The 26176-nt window shown below is 44.4% G+C and overlaps 1 protein-coding gene across 3 annotated transcripts in view; it reads left to right on the top strand.

The window, feature by feature from the left end:
* The window catches only part of RAVER1 (ribonucleoprotein, PTB binding 1), a 60029-nt gene extending 41550 nt beyond the window's left edge, over positions 1–18479 (top strand). For all 3 annotated transcript variants that reach the window (XM_061613764.1, XM_061613763.1, XM_061613765.1), the window contains 7 exons: positions 4368–4603; positions 5508–5601; positions 13664–13806; positions 14066–14143; positions 14914–15039; positions 16558–16641; positions 16749–18479. In XM_061613764.1, coding sequence (XP_061469748.1) covers positions 4368–4603; positions 5508–5601; positions 13664–13806; positions 14066–14143; positions 14914–15039; positions 16558–16641; positions 16749–16895 — 908 coding nt within the window. In that variant the 3' untranslated portion in view covers positions 16896–18479. The remainder of the gene's footprint in view (positions 1–4367; positions 4604–5507; positions 5602–13663; positions 13807–14065; positions 14144–14913; positions 15040–16557; positions 16642–16748) is intronic.
* Positions 18480–26176: the final 7697 nt, after the last annotated feature.

The raw sequence follows: 26176 nt of genomic DNA, 5'->3' as shown, positions 1-26176 counted from the left end.
AGACTGAAAGAACTTCCTGCTTCTTCTTGCTAAAATTGGCTGACCACAAAACGTAGCTTATCTGTTCTTCATTTTCTCATTTAACTTATTTTGCAGATTTCAATTCAATTCAGCTAATTCAGTTCAGGAGCTTTTTCCATTATAACTGAATGGAGAATATTTACTTAGGTTGAGTTACTCTCCCTCAAATAGGAGAAAGCCTTGGGTTTGATGAGAGTTTGAGACCTCAGGAGAACTTTTGCTGCACTTCACAACAACTTTATTTGAAATCCCTTCAGGCACAGGCTTGCCCTCTCTTCTCTCCCCCCTCCCCATTTTTTTAAAATACAAGCTTGTAGAAAACAGACACAGCACTTTCTGAGCACAATGACTCAGGTGAGTTATAAATTCAAACAAAATTGTGGGTGACTATGTAATGCAACTTAGAGCAAAAAGCAGGGTGGAAGAAGTACAATAGATTCTGAGCAGTGTACAAGGCAATGTGATGAGCATTAATATGCCACTTTTTGGACAGCTGAATTGCATTTACTTGTGGACATTTGGAACTGTGTGTTCTATATTTTATGTATTACATTTGTAGCCCATATTTCCTCAAAGGAGTTCAAGGTGGTGTACGTGGTTTTCCCACGCCCCATTTTATTCTCACAGCACCACTGTGAGGTGGGATAGGCTGAGAGACAGTGACTGGCCCAGGTCACCCAATGAGCTTCATGGCTGAGTGGGAATTTGAACCCTGGTCTCCCAGGTTCTAGTCCAACACTCTAACCGCTACACCACAACTTTACATATATTGTCAGTTCTTTTCATAGAGGGTTTTACATAAGTGGACATGCTGGGTGCCAAAATAAACCCAGAGAAGGAGTTAGCAAGAAATATGTCTGCCTCCCAAAATGTAAGAAAATACCAGATTTCTAAGACCACCTATGCTTCCCTCTTACTGTTATCAGTTATTCTGTTTGCTTTATTCAGGGGGTAATCTCTAGATGACTTACAAGCCAAGTTAACAACATATTAAAAGTTTAAAACATAGCAATTATGAATAATTAAACATCATAATATTAAAAAACATCACTAACAATATGAAAACAGCAGTATCCAAAAGACAAACCCAGCCCTCAAAAGCATCACCAGCACATGGCCAATTCACCATAGCAACTACCTTAGCATCTTCCATCAAATGCCTAGCAGAAAAGGATGGTCTTAACCTGACACTAAAAAGATATTGATGGTGGTGCATTCTGTAGAAAGGGGCCACAGTCTGAAATATAAAACGTTTTCATGAGTCTCTGTCATTTTCTAATAATTTAACATGTATTGCCATAGATGAATTGTTATTGCTAGATGTCTTAATACAATTAGTTAGGGATTGTTATTTTCTCATTCTGTGTAATCAGGGTTTACCAATTTGTTATTTCTGTATAGGGGAAGAAGCACCTTGATAAAAGGGAAAAGTTATTTGGGAACTCCTCTTTTTGGTGGTTTGCACTGAGCTTCTCGGAGTACAGTAAAAGTTGTGTGACTTTTTCCCAACTCGAATGGAGGCAGCTCTTTGTATCTTATTTACAATAAAGAAAGTAGAGAGGATTGCACGTAGAAAATTATTTCTTAGCCTGGCCTTGCAAATAAGAGGGGTGGTTTATTTTTATTATTACTCTGCCTACTAGCACTGCTGGGAGCTCACTCCTACAGGAAGTGACATTGGTGGAAGCAATTGTTTGATCTGCAGCATTTTTGGGGAGGTTCAGGTCCTAATCTGAGGATTTAGAAGAGTCTTGCCAAGGAGTACGTAACTTCATTTCTCACTTTTATTTTGTTTGAGGCATCTCATGTTAGAGTGCTTTTTTTAATGAGCAAGTTTCTAGCACTCATGAATGTGCAGGAAAATCTCCACATAAGCAGTTCCTGCTAAAGGCTTAGGAACCAAAAAAGGATGTTGATATATTGGTAGTTAACATAGTCGCATGTGATGTGTAGTGTTCTCTTGCCTCTGTATCCTTTTTAATGTAGTGTTCTAACCTTGCCATTCCCCTCAAAAGATGCAACACATAATTCCAAATTCAAACCTCACAAAATCTGAAACTGGAACAATGTTAAATATACATACTTCTGTATATCATGGGAGAATATTAAGATTCTGGCAACAGAATTCCGGATTTCACTGTGACGGCATTGTAGAATCTTTCTCCACACCTCTGAAAGAGTTCATTTTAGCCGTTTCCTAAGCATGTGTCCCCTTGTTACCATCTAGACGTTCTTGACTGTTTGAGCAGTTAGTGTAAGGAAAGGTAGTTGGTGGCTTAGCTATTGTCTTGGAACGCTTTTGCATGTGTAGCTTTGTTGAAAGCTTATCATTGTGAATAGCAATTCTACACTCATCGCCTGTCAACTTGGCAATAGCCTGCTTGTTCCTTGGATTTATAAATAGAGAATCTATATTGGTTGCAGCTTCCACCAGCTAGGATCTGAATTTGCATTCTAGCACTGCTATTGAATCAATATGGAACTTTGTTTAGGCAGTTTGGCTGCTTTTTTAAAAAAAGACCAGCATACATGATCAGTTAGCCCCAAAACCTTTTTGGCTGGCTTTGATCTATGATTTGTTTATAGAGATGATCAGAGGTTTAAGCAAAGAAAAAGAGTCCCTGCATGCCTAGGGGAGGCAGGAGCCACAATTAGCTGCAAACCTGTATTGACCGCTTAATGTACTAAAATAAATAAGCTGGTAAGGAAGAGGTGGTGTCTAGGATTTGTAGGCAGCTTGCTATTGGTATCTTGAATCTACATGTTTGAGATTACTTGGTGTAAAAAGACTACAGGCATACCCCGCTTAACGTCGCCTCGGTGTAATGGACATGCTCCATACGCCAGCATATCCCCTCTTCGCAATTACGGACACTTAATGGCATGATGCCGCTGCCATCTAGTGGCGATTGCAGTGTAGTACATGCATAGATAATTGCTTCACTTTAAGTACATTTTCACTTTACATACACGTTCCGGTCCCATTGCGTATGTTAAAGCGGGGTATGCCTGTACTTGCGAGCCTTCTGTCTGCTGATTAAATAAAATTACTGCATCCTTGCCTGCTGGGGGCTACCTATTACTAGCTGGCTCATTGCCCAAAACCAAACTTAAGCCTGTCTCAGCTGTTTGGTGGATGTTGAGCATTTGACCAAAAAGAATGGGTTAAATATTTAAAGCTTAGATTATAGAGAGACTTGGCTGACTGTAGAAAAGCCAAATTAATATACTGTATTGGCGAACATCAAGATCTATTCCTGCAGCAGCTGCACTGACTCTGTGATGATCATGATTCCTGAGCACTGGTGGCTTCTGCCACAGTGATATCTACTGTGTTGTTCATGTGTTACGTTCTGCGTGACGATGCTTAGAGCCCAGGAGAAGTCTTTTTATGCATCTTGTTCTTATTCCTCTCCCACTCAAAAGTAGCTCCTGCAGCCCTGGGGAGCTTAATTGGTTTGGCAGGGAGAAAAGAGAACAGTTGGGAATTGTGTGTGTGGTGCAGGAAGAAAAGAAGATGCTGCCTCCTCTCCGTGAGCTGTTTGTCGATTTTGAGGGAGGGCTTAAGCCTGCCTGGGAAGAGGTGAGGGAGGGTCTTAGGGGTCTCCCCCCCTGACTGAACAAGAGATCAAGGGATGGTTAACCCCCACGCTCCATACTGTATCCTCAGGCCTAGAGTTGTCGTGGGAGGGGGAGATTTCAAGGCTGCTGGCACAGCAAGTTGTTCAGCGAGCCCTCGTCTCGAGGAGCATGGCATGGAAAGCAAGAAATGAACTCCCCTTCTCTATATGGTTGGAAAGTTTGAAGTTGAATGTGCACAAAGGTTTGCAGTGAGCCTGACAGTACAGTAGATTAATGAAGGGATGTTTTGGGTCTAGCTGCACAGCAAACCCTCAATGTTAGCAAAAGAGTGAGATGAGCAGGGTTGACCTTCCTTCTCGCATTGTCTGGGGGAGTTCCTCCCCCTCCCCTCGCTGCTCTTATTGAAGATGGTGTTAGAAGGAAACTTCAGCGCTAATGTCATTCCACCCACCTACATATTTCACTTTTGTACCTGTAGAAGGGATTTAGACCAGAAGAGCCTACCCCCAAAGTTGTGTAAAAATCCCTGCCTTGTAGCGCGGCCTGTTTCACTTCCTTACTCATTTGCAGAAGGCCACAGAATTTACGATTAAAGGAGTCCACCTACAGAGCAGCATTCTGTTCCTCACAGAATATTTTAACCACGGTGAAATAAAAAAGTGGTCAGTTAACATTTGATCGATAAATTAACTGTCACAATCTGATGATTTGGTTCCAAAACTGTTTTATTTTACAATTTATCTGGGTGCATGTTCTTTCCCCAGGTGGCTCTCTACCTGCTGATTTGGCTCCAGGACCTGTCAAGTCTCCAATCTTGCCTTCAGGAAATCTGGCTTTGCCATCATTTCTAGGACCATTGGGAATGGAGAGGGAGACCTCTGTGATGGGACCCCAGCTGGCGCCAGCTGGCCTGCAAGGCCTCACCACCTCCATCCTGGGATCTGGGATCAGTGGCCTTCAGAAGCCAAAGCAGACAGAAAATGGGCCTCCCTCATCTGGGGTAAGTGTGAGGCCATCAATAAAATTATGCGAGGAATCCAGTACTAAGTGCATGTTGGCATTAGTGAATATCTGAGTATGTGTTTATGGTGCATTGCTAGCCTTTAATACTGTGGTTTAAAACATGCAAAGAAGAGGGACTTGTAGGGAATGTTTTAATCTACATGGCAGCTGAGCCTTCAGTCATGTTCTCCCTTCCTGTACACTCCCCTCACTGCTCTTCTTCTACTTCAAAAGTCTTTAATTTCTAATATCTACATAAACTGAAATACTAGGTGGGGTTGTCTGCATCATAGCACTAACTCATGGTCCCATCAGTGCCAGGATTTCCACTTGCACAGTGGGACTCCCCTTCCCTGGTACCCCTCCTAAAAAAATTTCTAGGGGTTCTCCAACCCTCTGCAGCAGATTTGGGGAGGTCATCCAGGAGGAGAGGGTGGAAGTCCCTTTGCACAAACAGAAATCCTGGCAGTGATGGAGCATGTTAGTTGAATACCACCCCTGGATTCCAAATTTTGTAACTGGATGAAAAAATAACCAGTTTCATATGGACTTTTAACTAGCATAACTGGCATTGATTTTTTTAATGAGCTGTAAGGTGTTCAATGTAGTGTAGTTGCTGTGTTTAGCCTATGAGCCCTTCTGTAATTAATCAGTATGTCAGAAGTATGTAGATCTTCTTGTGCTTTTTTTTTAAAAAAAAAACCTGCCAAGTGTGTGTTGCTGGGATTCTCTTTATAACTTTAAGATCACTCAACATTTTTGTAGCAAGAACCCATCTTTAACCCCAACATGGGACTCAATGTTATTTTTTTTATACAGTGTGCATCCATCTTCTGTAAAATAAACTGTTTAACCAACTGAAGAACTCCAGGAAATGGTTCTTGCTATTACTTTTCTTACAGGTCTCTCTGCTAGGAGAACCACCAAAAGATTTCAAGATTCCACTCAATCCTTACTTAAATCTGCACAGTCTTCTCCCTACGAGCAAGCCTGGAGGTGAGATGGCCACAGCTTGGGGCATCTTACTTGGCACAACGATCCAAAATTGTGTTGGCCAACACTTGTTAGAAAATCGAATTCCTAGAGCATTTTGAACAAAATCTCTTCAGGGCAGGGTGATGATTATGAGGGTTGCATCTGGCCCACAAAGCTGCTTCAATGCCCTTCTCCCAAATTATACACCTCTTTCCCTTGCTCCCAGCTGAAGTACAAAGGCACTTCTTCTCCCTCTGGCACCACACCATTGCTGGAAGGTCTTCAAGCACAAGAAACAGGAAGGAGCAAGTTTGTCCTCAGAGAGGACCACAGGCCAAACCAAAGGTGCCAGAGACACTTGAAGAGAGACACGATATATAAGAGTTTATATGCTAATGCTAGAAGCCCCCAAGCCAAGATGGGAGAACTGGTGTGTTTGGTCATAAATAAATAAATAAAATTTTATTTATGAGTCGCCTATCTGGCCGAATTAACGGTCACTCTAGGCGACATACACTGACATAATAAAATACAATATAAAACCAAAAACCACATTCAATAATTAAGCTAAACAGTATTAAAAGCAACCCACCCCAGAGATCCCATAGGCCTGCCTGAACAGCCAGGTCTTCAAGGCCCGACGGAAACTTATCAGGGAGGGGGCATGACGAAGATCGAAAGGAAGGGGATTCCAGAGGGTGGGGGCCACAATCGAAAATGCCCTCTCTCTAGTCCGCACCAGCCTAGCTGTTTTGACTGGTGGGACCGAGAGAAGGTCTTGTGTGGCTGATCTTGTCGGGCGGCATAATTGGTGATGCTGGTGGCGCTCCTTCAGATAAACTGGGCCGAAACCGTATAGGGCTTTAAAGGTCAGCACCAACACCTTGAATTGGGCCCGGTAGACAACTGGTAACCAGTGTAGATCTACTAACACCGGAGTGATATAGAGTTGAAACCTGGTGGAATGGAGAAAACCAGTGGGATACGGTTATCCCTGGATATAAACTATATCGGAAGGACAGGGAAGGACGTATTGATGGCGGAGTCACTCTATACGTGAACGAAGGCATTGAATCCAGCAAGCTGGAAACCCCAAAAGAGGCAGACTCCTCCACAGAATCGTTGTGGGTGGTGATACCATGCCCCAGGAGGGATTTAATACTGGGAACGATCTATCGTCCCCCTAATCAAAATGCTCTGGGAGATCTTGTGATGACAAATGAAATCGGGTGTATCCCAACTAGGAAGTGTTGTAGTAATGGGTAGATTGGCTACATATGTGGTCATCATGACTAAGAGGTTAAATTTCTAGATACCCTAAATGACTGGCCCCTTGAACAGTTGGTTATGGAACCGACGAGAGAAGTGGCGACCCTAGATTTAATCTTAAGTGGCACCCAGGTCCTGATGTGAAATGTAAGCATTGTCAAACCGACTGGGAGCAGTGACCATAGTGCTATTAAATTAAATATACATGTAAATAACTAAGGCTGTGCCTTTTTCCGGTCCTTCTCATACCCGCAGGGTTGTTGGTTGTCCTATCAGCCAACTCTCAGATCTCCAGCTGCTGCTTTTTAATGCCAGATCGGTACATAATAAAACCTCCCTCGTCCATGATTTGATTATGGACGAGGCAGCCGATCTGGCATGCATAACCGAGACCTGGGTGGGTGAACAGGGAGGAGTTAGTCTCTCCCAGCTCTGCCCACCGGGGTATTAGGTTCAGCATCATGGTAGATCTGAGGGTCGGGGAGGCGGGGTTGCTGTGGTCTATAAGAGTTCCATCTCACTCACCAAGCACCATGTCCATGCAGTTACTGGTCTGGAGTGTCTGCACCTTGTGCTGGGCCAGAGGGACAGTCTGGGAATCCTTTTGGTGTACCGCCCACCTTGCTGCCCAATGGCTTCCCTAACTGAGCTGACGGAAGTGGTCTCGGAGGTATTGTTGAGATCCCCCAGACTTTTAGTACTGGGGGATGTCAACATCCATGCCGAGGCGACTTTGTCTGGGGCAGCTCAGGACTTCATGGCCGCCATGACAACCATGGGGCTGTCTCAATATGTTAGTGGCCCAACACATACATCGGGGCATACTCTTGACCTGGTCTTTGCTACCGGACATGGGGATAGTAATCTGGATGTGGGGAGTTTTACATCTCTCCCTTTGTCATGGACAGATCACTGCTTGCTGAAGTTTAGACTTTCAGTGGCCTCTTCCCTCTGCAAAGGTGGGGGACCTATTAAATTGGTCCGCCCCCGGAGACTTATGAATCCTGAAGGTTTTCTGAGGGCTCTGGGGGATTTCCCGGCTGATAGGACTGGTGCTCCTGCCAAAGCCCTGGCTAATCTGTGGAATGCAGAGATGACCCGGGCTGTTGACACGATCGCTCCTGCGCGCCCTCTCCTCTGTAGAGCTCATACAGCTCCTTGGTACACGCCAGAGCTGAGAGCGATGAAACAAGATAGGAGACGGCTTGAGCGGAGATGGAGACGAACTCCCGACGAATGCAATTATGCGCTGGTTTGTGCTTCTACCAAGCGGTATGTAGGTGCGGTGAGGGCGGCGAAGAAACAACATTTCGCCGCCACTATTCAGTCATCTCTCTCCCGCCCAGCGGAGCTTTTTAGAGTGGTCCGAGGTCTACTCCATCCAGGCCTACAGGACATTGTAAATACATCGGTGGCCCGCTGCAATGAGTTTGCTGAGCACTTCCAGCACAAGATCTTCTGCATTCGCCGGGACCTAGACTCCCATTTAATAGCAGTTAGTCCTAATGAGGTGTCTGGAGCACAGTCTTGTCATGTTTTGTTGGATGAGTTTCAGTCGGTTCAGTTCGAGGACGTGGACAAGGTGCTTGGACAGGTACGTGCAACCACTTCGGTACTAGATCCTTGCCCCTCTTGGCTAATAAAAACTAGCAGGGATGGAACAGTTGGCTGGGCCAAGGAAGTGATTAATGCCTCTTTACGAGAGGGAGTGGTCCCTGGCTGCCTGAAAGAGGCGGCGGTAAGACCACTTCTGAAAAAACCTTCCTTGGACCCAGAGGATTTCAGCAGCTACAGACCAGTGGTGAATGTTCCATTCCTGGGCAAGATCTTGGAGCGAGTGGTTGCTGACCAGCTCCAGGTGTTATTGGATGAAATCGATTATCTAGATCCATTTCAATCGGGTTTCAGGCCTGGTTTTGGCACTGAGACAGCGTTGGTCGCCCTGTTTGATGACCTATGTCGGGAGAGAGACAGAGGGGAGTGTAACTGTTGATCCTCCTTGACCTCTCAGCGGCTTTTGATACCATCGACCATGGCATCCTTCTGGAGAGGCTTGTGGAGTTGGAAGTTGGAGGCACTGCTTGGCAGTGGTTCCGCTCCTACTTAGCGGGCCGTCTCCAGAAGATAATGCTTGGGGAACATTGCTCGACACCGTGGGTTCTCCAGTGTGGGGTCCCGCAGGGTTCAGTTTTGTCTCCCATGATTTTTAACATCTATATGAAGCCGTTGGGTGCGGTCATCAGGAGTTTTGGAGTGCGTTGTCATCAGTACGCTGATGACACGCAGCTCTACTTCTCCTTTTCATCTTCCTCAGGTGAGGCGGTCGATGTGCTGAACCGTTGCCTGGCCGCGACAATGGACTGGATGAGAACTAACAAACTGAGACTCAATCCTGATAAGACTGAGATGCTGTTGGTGGATGGTTTCTCTGATCGGATGGTGGATATATACCCTGTCCTGGATGGGGTTACACTCCCCCTAAAGGAGCAGGTTCGTAGTTTGGGAGTCGTTTTAGACTCTTCCCTTTCACTTGAGGCTCATGTAGCCTCGGTGGCTCGGAATGCATTCTACCAACTTCGGTTGGTAGCCCAGCTACGTCCCTACCTGAGTAAGGAGGATCTTACATCAGTAGTACATGCTCTGGTAACCTCACGTTTGGATTACTGTAATGCGCTCTACGTAGGGCTACCTCTGAAGATGGTTCGGAAGCTACAGCTGGTGCAAAATGCGGCGGCCAGATTGCTAACAAGAACGAAGCGGTCTGACCATATAACAACTGTTTTGGCCTGCTTGCACTGGCTTCCAATACGCTTCCGGGCCAAATTCAAAGTGTTGGTATTAACCTATAAAGCCTTATACGGCGCGGGACCACGATATCTGTCGGAACGCCTCTCCCGATATGAACCCGCCCGTACACTACGGTCTACTACGAAGGCCCTCCTCTGGGTCCCGACTCATAGGGAGGCCCGGAGGGTGCTGACAAGATCTAGGGCCTTCTCAGTGGTGGCCCCCGAATTATGGAATAGTCTCCCCGAGGAGGTGCGCTTGGCTCCGACACTACCATCTTTTCAGCGCCAAGTTAAGACCTTATTTAAATAAATATAAATAAATAAATGAATTCTTTGTATCTGTCTTCACAGTGGAGAATATAGGGCAGATCCCTGTGCCTAAACTAACTTTTGCAGGAAGGGAGTCTGAGGAACTGAGGCAAATAGTAGTGACGAGAGATGAAGTTCTTGGTTAATAGACAAAATAAAAACTAACAAATTGCCGGGTCCAGATGGCATCTCCCAAGAGTTCTCAAAGAACTCAAATGTAAAAATTCTGATCTTCTAACTAAAATATGTAATTTATTCGTCAGATCTGCCTCCATACTGGAGGACTGGAAAGTGGCCGATGTAACACCAATCTTTAAAAAGGGATCCTGGGGGATCCTGGAAATTAAGTGCAGGTTAGCTTAACATCTGTCCCGGGAAAACTGGTAGAAAGTATTGTTAAAGATAAAATAACCAAGCATACAGAAGAGCGAGCCTTGCTGAGGCAGAACCAGCATGGCTTCCAAAAGGGTAAGTCTTGTTTCACTAACCTACCAGAGTTCTTTGAGAGTATCAGCAAACACATTGATCGAGGTGATCCAGCTGACATAGTGTACTTGGACATTCAAAAGGTTTTCGACAAGGTACCTCACTAAAGACTTCTGACTAAGCTTAGCAGTCATGGAATAAGAGGAGAGATCCTCTTGTGGATGAGGAACTGGTGGGGAACAGAAAGCAGAAAGTAGGAATAAATGGACAGTTCTCTTACTGGAGGGTTGTAGAAAGTGGAATCCCCCGAGGATTGGTATTGGGACCTGTGCTTTTTAAGTTCATAAATGATCTAGAGCAGCCTTTCCCAACTAGTGGGCCACCAGATGTTGTTGGACCACAACTCCCATCAGCCTCAGCCAGCATTGCCAATGGTCAGGAAAGATGGGAATTGTGGTCCAACAACATCTGGTGGCCCAGTAGTTGGGAAAGGCTGGTCTAGAGTTACGGATGAGCAATGAGGTGGCCAAGTTTTCTGATGATACTAAATTGTTCAGGGTTGTTAAAGCAAAGAGGGGTTGCGAAGAGCTCCGAAAGGACTTCTCCAGACTGTTTATAGTTTATTTATATACCACTTTTTGGCCAAAAGGCCTCCAAAGTGGTGAACAACATATTAAAACATATTACAAAAAAAAGAAATTACACAAGAAATAACCAGTAAAAAATATATAGTAAAAATACAATACAACAAGAACAATACAAATACAATGCAACAAATTTATTTTCAAACGATGCACACAGTTACCCCAGTAGACATGGTCTTAGGAGGGACATTCCTTCTTTTCTTGGAAGCGCATAATGTCGCTGGCCAAGTTGGCCCTCTCCACCTCCACGCGGCCCTTGTTGGTGAACTGGTCCACCTGCCCAGGCTGCGGGGTGAATGGGTGATAAAATGGCAAATGCAGTTCACTGTAAACAAGTGTAAACTTGTGCATATTGGAGCAAAAAACCTTACTTTCCCATATACACTCATGGGGTCTGAACTGGTGATGACTGACCAGGAATGAGACCTTGAGATTGTAGTGGATAGCTCAATGAAGATGTTGACCCAGTATGTGGCAGCTGTGGAAAAGGAAAATTCCATGTTAGGGATCATTAGGAAAAATATTGAAACTGAAACAGTCAATATCATAATGCTGTTATAGTTCAAAGAAAAGATGAGTAAGAGGTGACATGAGAGAAGTGTATAAAATTATGTATGACATGGAGAAATTGGATAGAGAAAAGTTTGTCTCCCTCTCTCATAACACTAGAACTTGTGGACATCCAATGAAGCTAAGTGTTGGAAGATTCAAGACTGACAAAATAAAGTACTTCATATAGCCAGGTCAGACACTGGCCAAGGGCCTCTGCAGATGAGAGGGGCTGGGGCAGGGAGGGTGGAGGTCAACATCTGTGCCAACATCGGGGCATGAATGCAAATTATAGCCTGCGACACAACACTGGCCTGGATTGCCTCCAGGGCAACACTCCTCTGTGCAGCTGGTGTGGGCTTACCTAGGCCTGGCCGTGTGACCTCCCACATCGCCGTGGCCATCATCAGCCAAGATGGCATGCATTTGCATGCACTCAGTGTGCTGATCCGGTGGCGTGGGAAGTGATGTGGTCTTAAATAGGCCCAACCATGCGGCCGCTGCATCAGCACGTTGGTGCTCTGTATGTGCATGCCTGCCGTCACCCAACTGGCAGCGGGAGCGTGTTGACACTCCTGCCACCCTCTTGAGAGATGGTGTGCATGTGCACACAGCACACTAGCACAGCAATGCAGAAGTTCACATGGCTGGGCCTATTTAAGCTTGCGCCAACTGCGTGGGGTGCTGAGAGCCCACTGCAGTCTGGTGCCAGCCCTGCCCACAGCACTTAGTTAAGCTAGTGATGGCCATCAGATTGGATGGAGATTTAAGAGGATTCGACAAATTCATGGAGATTAAGGCTATCAGTGGCTATTAGCCATGATGACTATTCTCTTCCTCCATAGAGGCGGTATGCTTCCGAATACCAGTTGCTGGAAACCACAGGAAGGGAGACTTCTCTTTGCACCCAGGTCCTGCTTGTGGGCTTCCCATGGGCATCTGGTTGGCCACTGTGAGCACAAGATGCTAAACTAGACCAGCCTTTGGCTTTTCCTATGTTCTTAAGTTGAGGCCTTTCCTCACTGCAGAGCTGAGAGCAGAGATTCGTCTTTAGCCCAGCGCTGTCCTGGCAAGAAGAGAAAATGCTGTCTCTTGCTCTTCATTGATCTTTCCACAAAGAGCAAGGGGCAGTGTTTCTTCCCACCCCCATTGCAGCCACCAATGAAAGGTGGTTGGGTTGGAAATGTCTCTTGATTTTCAGGGAACAATCTATGAAAATCAAGAGACAGAGTTTCATCTTCTCCCAATGGCAGTAGGTAGGAGAGGAAACTCTGTTCTTCAGAGAGAATGGGCGAGAGTGGTTGTGTGTGTATGAGAGAGTGAGAGATACCTGTGCACCTCCATGTGTGGTGAGTCTGTGCACTGTTGTGTGTGGGTGTTTGTTCACATGTGGAAGTGAACAATGTGCCCTTTATCAAGATAAATTACAACTAAATAGTACTTGAAGATAGATCATAAGCTTCTCCACATCGTGCTTGCTCCTTGGAGGAAATTGCATATCGTAAATTGGACAAGTATGTGTTGGACAACATCAGTTATGTCAATTTTTTTTTTAACTTTCTGTCTATCTTGATAATGGAGGAACTTCCATTTTCTAAAGCTCCAACCTAAGCATAATGATTAAGAAGTAAGTCCTGTTGAACTCACTGGCACATGTGAATCAGAGTGTGATATTTCACAGCAATGTAGAGCCTCTGGCTGGTGTGATTATTTAAATATTGGAGCAAGAAACAACCTCAGAGCACCCTAGCTAGGCATCCTTGGTTTCACCTCATTGCCCTCTTTTTAGTTCTGTCCACTCCTGATGCTGCAAAAAGCTGTCGATGTCATTGTTGCAGTCTGCCAGCAATAAGGGAAGATACGGAACTCTCTCACAGACTTGGGATGGTAATACCAGGACAGATGCATTACTATTTTTGGTGCACATAACTTCTGAGGGACAGAGCGTTTCTGCCTGTAGCTATAGGTCTTGCATGGTTAGATAATGAGGGTGTTTCCTGCAGCCCTGGGGCTAGTTTAAAGTGGGAGGAAGCCTAATCTATCCTTGGTCCTTCCACCACACTGCCTGCATGCTAATAATCAACTCTGTCTTTGCAGGTGGGGCCAATAAAGCATTCAGCCTGAAGACTGGTGTACTTGGCAATGTTTCAAATCCCAGAATTCCACAGACCTCCATGTCTGAACCTGTAGTGCCCACTTCTGGGCTGACAGGAGACAGTTGTGCATTTGAGTATCAACCAGTGAGTACTACAAATTTTATTGTTGTGGCTTTCTGAATATGAACAACGAGGTTAAAGCATTGGAGCTGTTTGTGTTTATCCTAATACTCTTAAGGCTCTGTTTCTTCTGGGGAAGTTATGTACTATGTTCCTATATGCACAGATTTCTGGCTCTCATTGATGATTATATAAACTCAAATTACATGAGTAGTTGCGGCATAATTATATTGTCTATAAAACTCAGAATGAAAGAGATATTGTCTCTCTTTTCTGTCAAAAGGACTTAGGAACACGAATGTATCCCCAGGCCAGAGAGATAACGTCCCAGCTAGGTGGATTTGCACACAACAAGCACAAGGTAAATATCCACTATATTAAATGTCTCTACCCAGCGTGGATGAGCCATGTCAGAGACAACCAACATGGTGCCTCCAGATCCCATCATTGCTGACAACTGCCCATACTTGTGGGGGGTGATGGAATTGGGAGACTCTGCAACATCTGGAGGGCACCATGTTGACTACCATTGGGGACTAGACTCAAGTGAGCTGCCAAGAAGGTGCTCGCTTGTGCTTCTGTAGTATTTATATTCCTAAATGTCAAGTATTGATTTCATTGTATGGCACTATAAAAAATATCATATCCTGAAAGATTGTTCCTGACCTCGACCACTGAAGGGCAGCAGAATTACAGTCCTACAATACATAATTATGGCATTTGTTGCCATAAGATGTTGTGATGAACACTAGTTTAAATGTCTTTAATGTGCATTGAAGATAGTCCATTAAGGAACATCCACAAATTCGGTATTTAAAATTGAGCCATCCCTGAAATAGCCACTAACACTGTAGCAAAATGCACATGGATGACACACAGCTATGGAAGATGGGGGCATGCGTGGGGAACAGAATGCATCTCCTGCCCGTACTGCACTGCTGAACTAGTGACCAGCTCCCATTGCTATCCTCCTTTCTCTCTCTAGCAATCATGTCAAGTGCAAAGTGTTACTGTGGAGTGCTGCATCGCCTGGTAGGCTCAGTACTGCCTTGGATCATTTTCAGTTGTTGTACCGACAGTGAGAAGCACTGCATACAAGTAGCTGGTGTGAATCCTGCTTCTCTGTTTCAGGTGTCATCACCTGGGTTTGAACAGAACAATCTGGCCCCTCCTCTGCCTCCATTCTATTCAGGATCACCAACCTCCTATTTCACCAGTGGCCTTCAAGCTGGACTCAGACAGAGCCACCTAAACAAAGTAAGTTTGTGTGCTGTTGTTGTCATAGTGCTGGTTGTTCTTTGCATTTAGAAGCAACATGAAATAGGTTTGGATGTTGTAGTCATTTGCACATTCCCTCATTCAGCATTTCATCTGCCACCACTCCAGAGTTGCTTGCTGCTGTGGTCTAATTCATGGGTTGTTTGGAACTGTACCCATCCCCCATACTTTTCACTTGAGTTTATGTCCACCACTTTCCTGTATGACAACAGCTTGCTTGCTTACACACACAGCTAAAGACAGAAGTGGCCAAACCTCAGTAGAATGTGATCAAGGGAGATGGCAAACACTTTCAGATACAATCTGCCAAGGATATGAATTGCAAGTCTGGTAAAAGAAAAGTGAACAAATAATGGAGTTGTTGAGATACCACTTTATTTATAGTGGATCTCAAGAACCTGTGGCTCTCCATACATTTTTTGACTGCAGCTCCTGTGGGCGTCAGCCAGAATGGCTTGATGATCTGGTATGATGGAGTTGGAGACCATCAAGGGGCAGTATTCAACTGATGTGTCCCATTAGTGCAAGGCTTACTGCTAATGCAGCAGAACTTTCCCCTGCTCCACCCCCCCCACGTGTGCCATGCACCCTCCCCAAACATTATCTGCAGGGTTGGGTTAACTCCTAGAACAGATGGAAGGGAGGCAGGGAGGCTCATGGTGCTGGCAGTAACCCTTGTGCTAATAGGACCATGACTTAATGCTACACTGGATACAATCTAATAATCTGGAGGGCAAGAGGTTCCCCATTCCTGGTTTATAGGAATAAGCAGGGGGAAATTTTCAGACCCTCTTCCAAGACTGGGAAGATTGGCTGGGATCCAAATAGCAAAACTTTCTGTGTGCCCATAGGCTGCTCTGGGCTTTGTTTCTCCAACAGCAGTGGATATACGGTAAACCCTTTTGAAAGCAACGATGATACTTTTTCAAAAGCACTCTGATCTTGCATTGCTGGGGGGCGGGATGGGACAGGGCTCTATTTAAAGTGCAAGATCCTAATGGGTGTGCCTTAGATATGTGTGGTGGTCTGTACTCTTACAACTAAGAATCCGAAAAGATGAAACTGCAGTCTCTTCTATAGATTGAGCTGAATGGTATAAATGAAATTCACTAAATTTATTCTATTCTTTTGCAGAGTGGGTTTTTGTCCTTGTTAGTAGTGTTGAATTTTTGGGAGCTTTTCTTAGGGGACTTTAAAGGAAACACATTTGGGGGAATATAGCTCAGGAAGACCAGAAAGTATGGGAACTTACAGTCATGCTCAGCAAACAAGTCCAAACTCCACAAAGCCAACACTCTGACCACTAAAACTTAGTAGAAAATGCCTATTTGTTTGCAACTATGAGACCTGGTCTTCCCTCTGTATCCATGAAGGATTGACATCTTGCCTGTATTAGTGTAGCATTTCTCATAGGATCATCCTGGATAGTGGAAGGGTGTGTCAGAGAAGCCTCCCAGTCAAAAATGATACTTGTTCTACTTGTGGCTTTTCTTCCAGACAGTTGGGATGCCACCTGTGGGTGCAGGAGACAGTATCATGGGACTAGGACCAACCAGTCACTCACATGGCACCTACTCAAAGGTGAGATGGTACAATCAAGAAGGAACTCTGAAACTTTTAGCTGTTTCATGTCTTGCTGTTGTTCCACTAACACTGCCTCTCTTCCCCCTCCTCCACTGGTTTTGCAGACTCCGGTTGGTGGCCAGAAAAGGGCCTTTTCCCACCTGCTTCCATCCCCAGAACCTAGCCCGGAAGGCAGCTATGTTGGTCAGCATTCTCAGGGCCTGGGAGGGCACTACGCAGACTCATATATGAAGCGAAAGAGGATATTTTAATCAATTTCCTACTGAAGCACTCACTTTTCTTCTCCCTCCTTCTCCAAATGTGTAAAGTTTTGTAAAAATGTTTTTAATGTTTTGCTTTAGATGTGTTTTTTAAGCCTCTGTATAAAGGACTTGGCTTTTGAACTTGGGTAAGATACAAGTGCATCCTGGACTTTGAAGATGGACCCTAGGTGCTTTCTGGAGCAAGCTGCCCCTTTTTCCTATGTGAGGTTATTTTAGGCAGTCAAGGGATGTATCACCAAGCTGCAGATAGCCCCTTGCTGCCTGTCGGTCAGCTGGCCCAAAATGGAACTGAACACATTTTCCCCACTCAGGCTTCTTCCTGTACTGTGTTCTGATTGCAATATATTCTACCTGCACAGGTTGAGCAAGGGCCTTGTCTTTTAAAGAGATAGGAGTTCCCTGCCTTAACACTTCTTCCTGCAAAAGAATGTACTTTGATTCAGTAGGTGCCTCTGGATGCTGCAGTTTTCACTCTTAACTGCTAAAGAGGAAGGAGATAGGATTAGAGGACCCTTGTGTCACTTTGGGAAACTGGGCTCCAGTCAGCTGCAGCCTGTCACCACCACCACGCTCCTTGGCCTCCCCAACAGAAACATTTCTCTGTTTCCCCACAATCTTCCTGCTTTTATTTCATTTTTAAATGTTAAGTCTCTTACATATTTTGGTAACGATAAATTTGTAAATGATCTTTTTTAAATTTGTATGCTTTTAGTTACTTTTTAAAATAGTTTTAGAAGTGTGTGAACTTGGTAAACATGTGAACTTTACTAACTTGTTTTTTTTAAATCCTCTTCCCCCTGAGTGTAGGTTTTTTTAAAAAATATATATTTTGGTCTAGACCAATTCTTTCTTTGGGTGCAGAGGTTTTTATTTTTGTTTTTTGAGAGAGTGTGGGTTTTTGGTAACTATCTTAATGCTGATCCTGCAGTCTGATAACTCTCAGGCCAAACGACTGTGACTGGGACAATCTTTGGGCATTTTTCGCTAGGGTGAATTAGAATTTTGTGCAGCAGTTATTTGCATCTAGGTAGCAACAGGAGTCCTCATTTGGCTTTTTGAGAGCACCCAGCTTTGGAGCTGCACCAGTGCTTTTTGCAGAGCTAAGATTTTAAAGCTGGTTTCACTGATCTGGGATTTTGACCTCCAGTCCTAACTTAATGGGTTCTGAATGTCTCTTTCCCCTTATGGTGGGCTGAGGGAGAACAGATAGAAAGCACAACCTCCTTATACCAGGGCATTTTCTGAACAAGACCCAAGTTTAGCTTGCTACAGAGATGAATAAAAGGCTCTACCAGTTGCTTACACCAACTTAGGTTCTGGATGGGAGATATTTCTATATTGCCCATTCTCAGTGAAAAGCTGTGGAGTTTGCTTTGAGACATAGTAAGGGTCTGTGGCCTTCTCCCTGGGGGATCTGTAGTTTTGCCTATATACAATACACTTTCTGTTTTATAAACATGCAATGATGATTCTACTGTAGATACTGGCTGGTTTGCTGTATTTGTTGTGGGATTTGAAATCCCTTGGCAGCTGGATACCAACTTTCCAAAGTAAAGCTATATTTATATCAAACTGTGTCATGCTTTTAACTTTTCCTACAAAAGTGTGCTTGGGGCTCTAAGAATAATGATGAGTGGAAACAGATACTGGACTAAGACTCATGCCAGTCTCTGTAGCATGTCTTAAAACTGTGTCTACAAAGATAAAAATACTCTGTAGAGCTACAGTTGGGAACCTTCAGGCCCAGAGGCCAAATGCAGCCTCCAGGCTTCTCTGTTCAGCTGTTGGGACTCCACCCAGGCCCTGCTCCAGGTCACACCACCCACGGACCCGGCTTGCTCCATCTTCAAGTGCTGATGCCTGGCTGGAATGTGTCCTTGCCTAGATGCAGGATGGGGAGGCGAGTGTGTGTGTCAGACCTCATTGTAGTCAGAGGGTTCTATGTACAAAGATAAGAGTCGCATCCATTGCTTTGTCTACTGTTGCCTCTGGCACTGTCTGCCACTAGAATGCGACCCCTAGAAGGTTGTCCACAAGGGAATGTGACCTGCTGGCTGAAAAAGATTCCCCCTCCCCTGCTCTAGAGTCTCCTAACTGCACAACAAACAGGTCCAATAATATCCAAATAGTACCTGTATTGCACTAATGTACAAAAATGCTAGCATAAAATACCAACAACTGTGGATATAGTATGTCTCAGCAAATGCTCCTCCAAATGCTCCTCTAAATGAATCACTTCTAATTCCTTTGGGGAAAGTTCATATTTATTTTATTATTTAATTTATATCCTGCCCAGGCAGGAGCCCAGGGTGGCAAACGAAAGCAGTAAAACACTTTAAAACATCATAAAAACAGACCTTAAAATACATTAAAACAAAACAGCTTTAAAAGCATCTTAAATAAAAAGGGTTAAAAAAACATATAGTTAAGGGGGGGAAAGGTTTTAAGAAAACATACTAAAAGCAATTCCAACACAGACACAGACTGGGATAGGTCTTAACTTAAAAGGCTTGTTGACAGAGGAAAGTCTTCAATAGGCACCGAAAAGATAGCAGAGTTGGCGCCTGCCTAATATTCAAAGGGAGGGAATTCCACAGGGTAGGTGCCGCCACACTAAAGGTCCGTTTCCTATATTGTGCAGAACGGACCTCCTGATAAGATGGTATCTGCAGGAGGCCCTCACCTGCAGAGCGCAGTGATTGACTAGGTATATAAGGGGTAAGATGGTCTTTCAGGTACCCTGGTCCCAAGCTGTATAGGGCTTTGTACACCAAGACTAGAACCTTGAACTTGGCCCAGTAGTAAATGGGCAGCCAGTGCAATTCTTTCAGCAGCAGAGTGACATGTTGGTGATACCCTGCCCCAGTGAGCAGTCTCACCGCCGCATTTTGCACCAGCTGCAACTTCCGGACCAACCTCAAGGGCAGCCCCACATACAGCGTATTACAGTAACCCAGCCTGGAAGTTACCAGTGTGTGGACAAGAGTGGTCAGGCTATCCCGATCCAGAAACGGACGCAGCTGTCTTAGCCAAAGCTGGTAAGAGGCAGTCCTAGCCACAGAGGTCACCTGTGCCTCTAGTGACAAAGATGGATCCAGGAGCACCCCCAGACTACAAACCTGTTCTTTCAGAGGGAGTACGGCCCCATCCAAAGGCAACTGACCAATCATCTGAACTCGGGAACCACCAACCCACAGCGCCTCTGTCTTGCTAGGATTCAGACTCAGTTCATAGTTGGATTCCCGCTTGAATGGTGAAGAGCACTATTTCCAGGATAGTTTTGTGTTAGATCTAATACTTCTAACTTGCTGTGTCTTTTTCTTTTGGAAATAACATCTTGTATAACATAAAGATATCAAAAACAAAATTATCCATGCACTTAATGGTTACCAACTGTGCTTCTGTATACAATGCAAGCTGTCTGAGGTACTGTCCTCACTCCACTGGTCCAAGGAAAGAATGAATTCACCCAAGGTCTCTCCTCAGTTTGTAACAGCTGTGTCAGCCTTCAACCACTCATAGAGGGACCATGTCTCCATTTTTGCCATACTTTAAAATACCCATCAAAATATTCTTAAAAATCCATTAACATTGGCCTTGCTACAAAAATGCTAATAAACCTTTTGTTGAAACCACTGCTGGCAAATATGGTATATAAATCCTATATGCTTCTTGTTGAAAAAGGCCAAGATCCTTATATTTATTTATTTTTAGTTGGTAACATGAACTTGCTCAATTGCTAAAAACTTCACATCCTCATGTATGACTGTATTTCAAAAAATAAGAGGTTAATGGAGCTTCAAGTGTCCTAGTTCTGGCCTTATTCTTCTGTTCATTGATCTGTGACTTTAAAGCTCTGCTTCAAGTGCGGTTAGGTGTTTTCACCTCTTCAAGAGCTGCACTGCAGTTTGGCCACTCCTCCGAGGACTGCGTGCCAGCAGGCACACACATTTGCTGCTCATGGAGCACATTTATATACATACAAACATACATCAACAGACCACACACACTCTTGCCATTAGAGATGTGAAGGCCTGGGGGGGAGGAATGGGGAAAAATGGGGGGGATGTTTTTTTCTATTTCCTTCTGAAGCCTTTTTTTTAATGGAGGAAAACATCAGCCCCCCAAATGTTTCCATTTGTTCCAGGCTTCCATATCTCTACTCACCACACAATTCAATTCATTCTCTTCTATTCACACCACTTTTTTATTTCAGTCTTTTCCTCATAATGCATTTCACTGCCTTCCATTCACATACCCCCTTTTCTCTCTCTACCTGTTTTCCTCATAATTAATGTTCCCTTCCACACAAAACCTTTTTTTGTCTTTCCACCATTAGTTTCCTCTTATTTAATTGATTTCATTGCCTTCCCTTCCCTACACTTCTGCCCCCCTCTTTCCCCCCCAAGACCACAACCATTTCCATCCCTTTCCTGGATGCTCACCAATAACTTTTTCTTTTCCAATTGGCCTTTCGTTCTTGGCTGCTGGCTGTGGTCTTAGGCTAAGATGTTTGGGATTCTTCTGATTAGCTGTGGTGCCTTCAGCAGCACTGGAGAACAATGGTCAGAGAACTGACATCTTTGTCAGCCGATGTCACTGTCAGAACCAGCATCAACTGAAAAAGCCAACTGTTGCTGAACACTCAAGGAAGAGGTGCAACAGTGGACGTAAAGAGTAAAACCAAAATGAATCTGAGGCAGTTCAGTGTGGATCCAAGCAAAACTAAGAACAGAGCACCTGGACAAGAGTGGAAACACCCAAGGTAGACAATAACAAAAGGTGCCTTTTTTGATGGGTGGTCTTTGGGAGCCACATAAAGGCTTCAGGGATGCTGTATGTGTGCTATGAGCTAACCACCCTTGCTCTACTTGTGTGTCCCATGTACATATATGGACAGGGTTATATAATCACATAAATTATGTTTGTGAACTGCAGGCATGAAGAGGAAGGAGATGCTAGCCACATTTCTCCATTCCTCTGCTTATCCTCAATCTACAGGTTGAGAGGTGGAACAGGACAGGTAGGGGGAGGAAGCAATAGTACAGCTAGGGCTAGGGTGAAGTCCCACCTAGAGCCAAGTGATGGGCCAGTGGCAAACAGGAGCAACATCAGCACTTAGGCCAGGATGGGCATGCCAGAGAGCAATGAGGATTGCACTGGTTGCTGCAACATCAAATTTTTAAAATCATTTTTTAAAAACTTTATAATTGGGCTTGGCTGACCAGACGTGTCTAGTTACAGGTACTCATTTCATATATTTTTTTAAAAAAATACATTAGCTTTTTCCATGATAAAATATTGCTTATTCCAAAGTAAATGTGCTTAGTATCAGGGCAACCAAAACAAATGCTGTTTTATTCCTGTAATCATGATGGTGCTATGAGTTAAGTGAGTTTACGAAACTGCATATTGGCAAAAAAAAAAATACAGTATTCTACTATATCAGGAATGTAGAAGCAGTATATATCCCTCCCCGACAACTGCGCTCCTTAGATGGGGCACTGCTGAGATTACCACATGCTCCAGAGGTACACTTAATTTATACTAGAAACCAGGCTTTTAGTGTTGCAGCTCCTCTGGAATCAATTACCAGCCCAAATTAGACGGGGACCTATTAACCACATGGAAACCACAAAAGAAACCAAATGCACAGTTATAAGATGGGGGATACTTGGCTCAGCAGTACGACATGTGAGAAGGATCTTGGAATTGTCGTTGATCACAAGCTAAATATGAGCCAACAGTGTGATGTGGCTGCAAAAAAGGCAAATGCTATATTAGACTGCATTAACAGAAGTATAGTTTCCAAATTGTGTGAAGTATTAGTTCCCCTCTGGTTAGGCCTCATCTTGAATACTGCATCCAGTTCTGGTCTCCGCACTTCAAGAAGGATGCAGACAAACTGGAACAGGTTCAGAGGAGGACAACAAGGATGATCAGGGGACTGGAAACCAAGCCCTATGAGGAGAGACTGAAAGAACTGGGCATGTTTAGCCTGGAGAAAAGAAGACCGAGGGGAGATATGATAGCACTCTTCAAGTACATGAAAGGTTGTCACATAGAGGAGGGCCGGGATCTCTTCTCGATCGTCCCAGAGTGCAGGACACAGAATAATGGGCTCAAGTTGCAGGAAGCCAGATTTCAACTGGACATCAGGAAAACCTTCCTAACTGTTACAGCCATATGACAATGGAATCAGTTACCTAGAGAGGCAGTGGGCTCTCTGACAGTGGAGGCATTCAAGAGGCAGCTGGACAGCCATCTGTCAGGAATGCTTTGATTTGGATTCCTGCATTGAACAGGGGGTTGGACTCGATAGCCTTGTAGGCCCCTTCCAATTCTACTATGATTCTATGGCCTACTGAAGATGTTTTTGTTTAAGAAGTTTTTCCCTGAGGTGTGACTTGCTCATTTATGAAATATTTACTGTGGCTTTATTATTTTTAGAGTTTGTAGAAATTGCTTTCTTTGTATTTGGAATTTTTTATTTCATTTTTATTTTGTATACCACTTTGATGGTCTCAAACTGTGAAGCAGTTTATAAATTTTTGCCTAGTTGCACCACTGAGACAAAGGTGGCCAGTACCTCCTGTTCTGCTAAGAGCAGCCTCTTCCAGCTTTCTTTGCCTGTTGAAGTGGATGGAGCTTCAGAATTCTCAACAGTAAAAGCCTGACTTGCATATGGGCAACCCTGAAGGTAATGAAGGTAACATCTAGCCAAACTTTTACAATTAGGAAGCAGGAGACATTGTTGATTCTCCTTTTCATATTAAAGGTCAGTTACAGGAAAATAAGAAGTTGGGGGTGGTGGTGGCACACATGCCCTCAATCCAGATGTGGAATTATGTAGTGGGTAAATTAAGCTTGATCGTTGTCAAATGAGAAATGCCTCAAATCCAGCCTCATGCATCTGTTTAAAAGACCTGTTCTGTCTTTCAGAACCCACTCTGCAACCTCATTGCCAGTTAAATATATGCATCAGCTAGGTGATACAATCTGTGCTATGGTGTAGGAGGAGGAATATACAGGCATACCCCGCTTTAACATACGCAATGGGACCGGAGCGTTATGTAAAGTGAAAATGTACTTAAAGTGAAGCAATTATCTATGCATGTACTGCACTGCAATCGCCACTAGATGGCAGCGACATCATGCTATTAAGTGTCCGTAAGTGCGAAGTGCGTGTACATTAAGCGGGGTATGCTGGCGTATGGAGCATGTGCATTATAGCGAGGCGACGTTAAGTGAAGCGACGTTAAGCGGGGTATGCCTGTATGTGACCTCCAGATTACCCTGGGCTACAATTCCCATCATCGCTGGTCATTGGCTGAGGTTGATGGAAGCTGCAGTCTAAAAACATCTGGGAGGCCAAGGGTTCCCCACCCCCTGCTCCAGGATTATCAAGGAAATGGGATAGAGCATGGCCATGCTGGCCATGTTACATACTTTAAGTTTAAGGCCTTGACATACCCTGAATGATAGGTTGTGTATGACCTAGTCTCATAGCTGTCTTGCCTTGTGTTCATTATATGCTTCAATGAGGACATGTACAACTAGAATCTGACATGGACAGCAAAAGCCTGTTTTCTGTGGGGGGTGCTGGTGTCCATCAACACCCACAGCATGGCTACCCTTTTGCATGAATGCCATCATATAGAGATATTTTAAGTGAATAAAAAATAGTATCTTCTCTTATTTTTAATAGCTACATTATTGATTAACCAGTTTTGTACATATGCAGTATCAGAAAATATCCTTTCCTCGTACAAACCCATCAGTAGAGTTTTGTTCCAGAAGAAAGTGAGGAGGCTTGTACCATAGGTGCTGTTGCAGGTGCCACATAATACTCATTCCACACTTGTAAGAAATTATACAGCCATGAGAGTGGCTGTATACTATAGTTAGCATGGATTTTTCGCATTTAGCAATGTTAAATTGAAAATACCCCCATGCCATTCTGATCCTTCCCATAAGCTCATTTCAAAACAAAACCTTACAAAACTTATAGTCCTGAACTCAGAAACGCTTGCTTAACAATCCTCTAAATTTTCATGGCAATACACAAAACAGTCAGAGAGAATAGAGTGTTCAAAGTCTAAAAAGAGAGAGAAACCCCCAGAGCCCTTTTGGACTTTTTTCTGTCAGAGTTCTCATAATCTGTTGAAATTCATTAAAAATCAGCCATGTTCACAGAGTACCTGTAATCCTTTTACTGACCTTGCCCCATACTCTGACCTTCATCTTCTGCAGGTTAAATGTTAAAAAAATGCCTGGCTGCTTTTTAATTAATTTAATTTTTTTTTACTTGAACTCAATGATAGTGTCGGGCATGCTCAGTAAGAACCAACTATCAGTGTTCTAAAAGCCACCCTTGTAGCTGCTTGGCTTGCCTAATCAGGGGACCACAGCCACACCAGACTTTGATTTCACTTGGGACAGTCATGGCTTCCCCCAAAGAACCCTGGGAAGTGTAGTTTGTGAAGGGTGTTGAGAGGAGACTCCTATTACCCTGACAGAGCTCCAGTGGCCAGAGTGGTTTGACAGTCAGCCGCTCTGATTAAAGTTCTGTGAGGGGAACAGGGCGCCTCCTAGCAACTCTCAGCACCCTTCACTAACTACACTTCCCAGGATTCTTTGGGAGAAGCCATGACTGCCTAAAGTGAAATAAAGGTCTGGTGTGGATGCCGCCAGGGACAGCTTTGGTTTAAATTTGGGTGGGAGGCTACATGTGTCTGCTGTAGAATATAAAGGTGGGTGAAACCCTGAAAAAGAATATTCATAATGTTTTCCTTCTGGAAAGGAAAGGGGCTTCCCCTCTGCCCAGCACCCACCCATCCAATCCCCTCCCCTCCCTGCCCTCTACCCCCCCCACCCCTCCTCCAGGTCACTTTCACCTATCCTAAGCATGATTGCACAAGAGTAAATCCCACTGAACTCAAAAAGCATGCAAATAATCAAACCTGTCCTCCCCTCCTCTCTCCTATTCCCTTCCTCTTGCCCCTTCCCTTCCCCTTCCTTCACCCCTTCCTTCACCCTCCTCCTCCTCCCCTCCACCCTCCTCCTCCCCTATGGTCAGTTCTACCTACCCTAGGACTACAACCTGGGAGACCAGGATTCGAATCTCCACACAGCCATGAAGCTCACTGGGGGACCTTGGGCCAGTCACTGCCTCTCAGCTTCAGGGGAAGGCAGTGGTAAATGACCTCTGGATACCGCTTACCATGAAAACCCTATTCATACGGTTGCCATAAGTCGGAATCGACTTG

Source organism: Rhineura floridana, chromosome 3 (assembly GCF_030035675.1).
Source record: "Rhineura floridana isolate rRhiFlo1 chromosome 3, rRhiFlo1.hap2, whole genome shotgun sequence".
NCBI classification, from domain to species: domain Eukaryota; kingdom Metazoa; phylum Chordata; class Lepidosauria; order Squamata; family Rhineuridae; genus Rhineura; species Rhineura floridana.
The sequence above is the reverse complement of the archived record's forward strand: the minus strand, read 5'-3'. Positions and strand labels throughout refer to the sequence as shown.